The sequence below is a fragment of the Gnatocerus cornutus genome, chromosome 2 (genome assembly GCF_029298725.1).
Source record: "Gnatocerus cornutus isolate USDA-ARS CGAHR chromosome 2, icGnaCorn1.1, whole genome shotgun sequence".
Taxonomy (NCBI): domain Eukaryota; kingdom Metazoa; phylum Arthropoda; class Insecta; order Coleoptera; family Tenebrionidae; genus Gnatocerus; species Gnatocerus cornutus.
The window spans coordinates 4507547-4511294 of record NC_142234.1 but is presented as its reverse complement, the minus strand read 5'-3'; the positions used below and the strand labels follow the sequence as shown (position 1 = coordinate 4511294).

Here is a 3748-nt window from a genome sequence, read left to right as displayed (position 1 = left end):
AGTGTGGCACATAACTACAAGTGGGTTAAAAGTTAATAATTCAACGAAAAAAGTATGACCACTTGAGATAAAGTTGAAGGGCACTTTTGCTTCCACCAAGAAACAAAATTTATTGAGGCGAAGAAAGATTTGTATGATTCGACTCGGAATGTTTTTATTTATAGACGCTTTAAGAAAGCACAAAAGCTCGGACGTTTAATTAAAAGCGATAGCAAATCATCACAGATGCGAGTAAGTTTAATTACGTAACAAAATGAATGATTTCACCGAGTTTATGGGATTTTTATGTCTCGGCAGTCCTTGTTTTGACGCTTTACAGCTGGTAAAAACGCCCAAGAATGTTACAGTAATTAAAAAGACACACGTATGGAATTTTTTTGATTTTTATTATAAATTACAAAATTTTGTGTATGTACAATTATTTTTGGTAAGTAGCTGTATGGTAAGTTTTGGTATTTACACGTCAAAGACTACTTAAACTAAGTCTTACGAGAATTGCCTACTTCTACAAATAAATATATTTACAATAAAAAGTAAAATTGAGCTGCTGCCGTTGATTGAAAATGAACAATCGTCGAGTGCAGATATTTCGAAAGTGAGGAAAAATGACGACATTAAATTATAAGTGACAAGTACAAATGTCCACTTAAAACGAACCATAAATACTGAATTTATAAGCTATACTTTACTGAAGGTTCGTAAAATGAATGCGCTGTGTTTGCTGCTGGTGGTGATGGAAGAGAAGATGGAATTGATGGCGGCGGCGAACTCAAGTACGGTTTTCTGTCGCATTGGATCGGTTGCATGGTGTTGCTGGAGGAAGATCGCATCACTGAAAATACAAAAGGAAGTAAATAAACTTGTACAACTAAAAAATAAAGAAAATCTAATCTAACGATCTCAAGTGTGGCAAATCACCAAATTCTGGAGCAGAAGAGTCAATCACTTTTAGAAGGAACCACAAATTTCCAACATTTTTGCAATAAACTATATATTTTGTTACATCTGGAAATATCCAATTCATTTTGCCAACAATACTATCATAAATTGCTATCTATTTAATATGATGAAATCTTTTCAAAATGTTTAAAAATAATAAAAATCCTCGAGCTAGTTATGTAAAACAAAACACTATAAATTTGTCTGCACTATTCTCTCCAAGCTGAAATACTATGTATGTATTAGGTGTTAGAAAATTGAAATTTATTTAATATTTTCAGATTTTATTGATCTACTGGGTTTTTAGGTCAAATCGATCATTAAATAAATTAATGTTAATAAAAAATAAGATATTGTGGCATTTTGAGCTGGTAATGAAGAATTAGAGAGATTTTTATCCCACAACTAAACTTGAAAATTAAAAAAACGCAAACTAAGCTGCCAAAACTGCATTTCTCATTCGTTTCATCCTTGAAGATCAAAGATTTAAATTGAATTTCCATTCAGAAACTACACCGATGTCAACCTGTCAATATTAGAATTATTTAAAATAAATGGACTATTTTAAGTAGATGGAATATTAAAATAGCAATTATATCGGCAGGAAGTCTGCTATTTTTAAAAGGTTTCACAATACTAGCCTCAGTGCAATATTAATTAAAAACATGAAACGAAGCTTCAGAGTTAAAACTTAAGTATCTACCTATAATAAACACCAGACAATTTACCTATCTAATAAAAATAAGTAAAATCTAAGTAAACAGGTCTGTTACAATAGTATTGCAAAAAATGGTAAGTTTTGCATCTACAGTTCGACAAAATATTGTAAAGAAAAAATTAGTGAAATTACTTTCTGCAGTAATAGCAAAATTTTACAGCGTGAGTCATCAATTTCGAGGCCGATTTTGCTTGTCAATGAACGCTGAATTGTGCCAACGCATTTTAATTCCATTAATCCCGTCTGAAATCGAATTTCTCTTAGATTTTTCCATCGCATTTACGCGCACGTTTTCCGTTAAAAAGTCAACACTCTCGTTACAAGCAAATTGCATCGCTTGAGAAAAATCGCCCAACAGATGGTCCCAACATGTTGCATCATTCTTGGACATTCAAGGAACTTTTTTCTAGCATCCGGGTTGCTCAATAAAGGCCCTGACAATCGAATTTGAAAGGGTTATGGCCCAAATATAGCGCCAATAAAATATGTGTGTTTTGGCATAAAGACAGGCCCACCCAGCGTGTGACGCACATGCGTCTGTCAAAGCCTTGTCATCTGCCTTGTAAAACGACCATCTCCGATTCCTAAGCAAACATTGTAGCAAGCGCCAGCAAAAAGAAACTTACAATTATCAGCAGACGACGTTGAAATTCCTCCATATTGGTAGTTGTACGCTTCGGAGATGACCGGTGGAGGGGTTTCCTGGTTTTCCGCCATGGGGCTGATGGGGGCTTTGAGATACGTACTGGAGATGGCGGCTTCTGGGTACGGGGGCAACAAAGCGGAGGCGGAACTCCAGTCCCGATCGCATTGTTGTTGGTACACCGGGTATTCATAATTGGTATAATGCGTCCCGGAGGAAACCTGCGCCGATGGGGAGTTGTACGAACACGTCGAGTATTCTTGGGGTTGCACCAACGTCTGGTGGTCATAACTCGCGGTTTGATTCACTGGCATCGCCATGTTGTTTCCGAAGAAGTTCCCCGGGTGATACTGGGGTTTCATGGCTTGGCACTTTCTCCGAAAGCCACGAGGACGGCGTCGAAACGATCCTTCTTCGAACATGAACTCACTCGCTGGGTCGATGGTCCAGTAATGGCCCTTTCCGGGGCGTCCCAGTCCTTTCGGGAGTTTGATGAAACACTCGTTGAGCGATAGGTTGTGTCGTACTGAGTTTTTCCATCCTTGGTACGAACCTCTGAAGAAGGGAAACCTCTGTTGGAGGAACGAGTAGATTTCACTGAGAGTTAGGCGTTTTGTTGGAGAGTGTTGGATGGCCATGACGATGAGTGCGATGTAGGAGTAAGGAGGTTTTTCTTGCCTTCTGATGCCGGACTTTTTGTCGGAGCTGGAAGGCTTGCTGTCCAGGTCTGGCGCCGTGCTCTCCGGAGCCACATGCTGGGGCTGTGCCGCCTCATTCGAAAGGATCACACTCGGGTGGTTCTGATGCAGATGCAAGTGATGAAGCTGCTGTTGGATGTTGATGCTCTGGTGCAGCGGCAGCTGGTTGGAGCCGCTCACTTCGGACAACTGTTGCTCCTTCATCATACTTTAAACATTTACTCCGTAAACTAAACAATTTAATCTCCGTCTTTATATTACAAACATTTGATACTCGTAACGAGTTGTATACACAAATATTGTATACACAGTTTATATACAAACACGCGACGAAATCGTACACAATTTACTGGTTTTATATACAAATGTCGGGAGCCGTAAATTTCAGTGATATTAAAATGGGCGAGGTGCGGACGCGTAGACGGCCAGTCTTAATCTGACCGAGGCGACCGCGAAATGGAAATCTTCTTCTCGACTTGGTGAAGTGCACGTCGATCAAAGCGCGTCGCTCTCAACTAATTCAGGCGGGTCCTGTTGCATGTGGATGTGTGGGACGTCCCCACCGAACCCCGCACCACATACCTACCAGAGACGTCTCAAGACACCAAACAGATTTTCGAACCGAGCGAAAATGGAGGAAAAACACACCAATTTCGAAATTGTGGGAAATGCGTTTCCGGAATGATGAATTTTGTGGTTTTGTGGTTAAGTTTAAGTGTGCCAAACAATTGTGATTTGGGTATGTCGTGG

At 39.5% G+C, this 3748-nt stretch overlaps 1 protein-coding gene across 1 annotated transcript; it reads right to left on the bottom strand.

Moving 5' to 3' along the window:
• Positions 1 to 367: 367 nt before the first annotated feature.
• On the bottom strand, positions 368 to 3523 carry LOC148178216 (uncharacterized). The gene is made up of 2 exons (XM_088030072.1): positions 2284 to 3523; positions 368 to 832 (listed from the first exon to the last, which is right to left on the bottom strand). The coding sequence occupies exons 1-2, from the start codon at positions 3203 to 3205 to the stop codon at positions 672 to 674; spliced, it is 1083 nt and encodes a 360-aa protein (XP_087886198.1). The 5' UTR covers positions 3206 to 3523; the 3' UTR covers positions 368 to 671.
• Between the last annotated feature and the right edge of the window lie 225 nt (positions 3524 to 3748).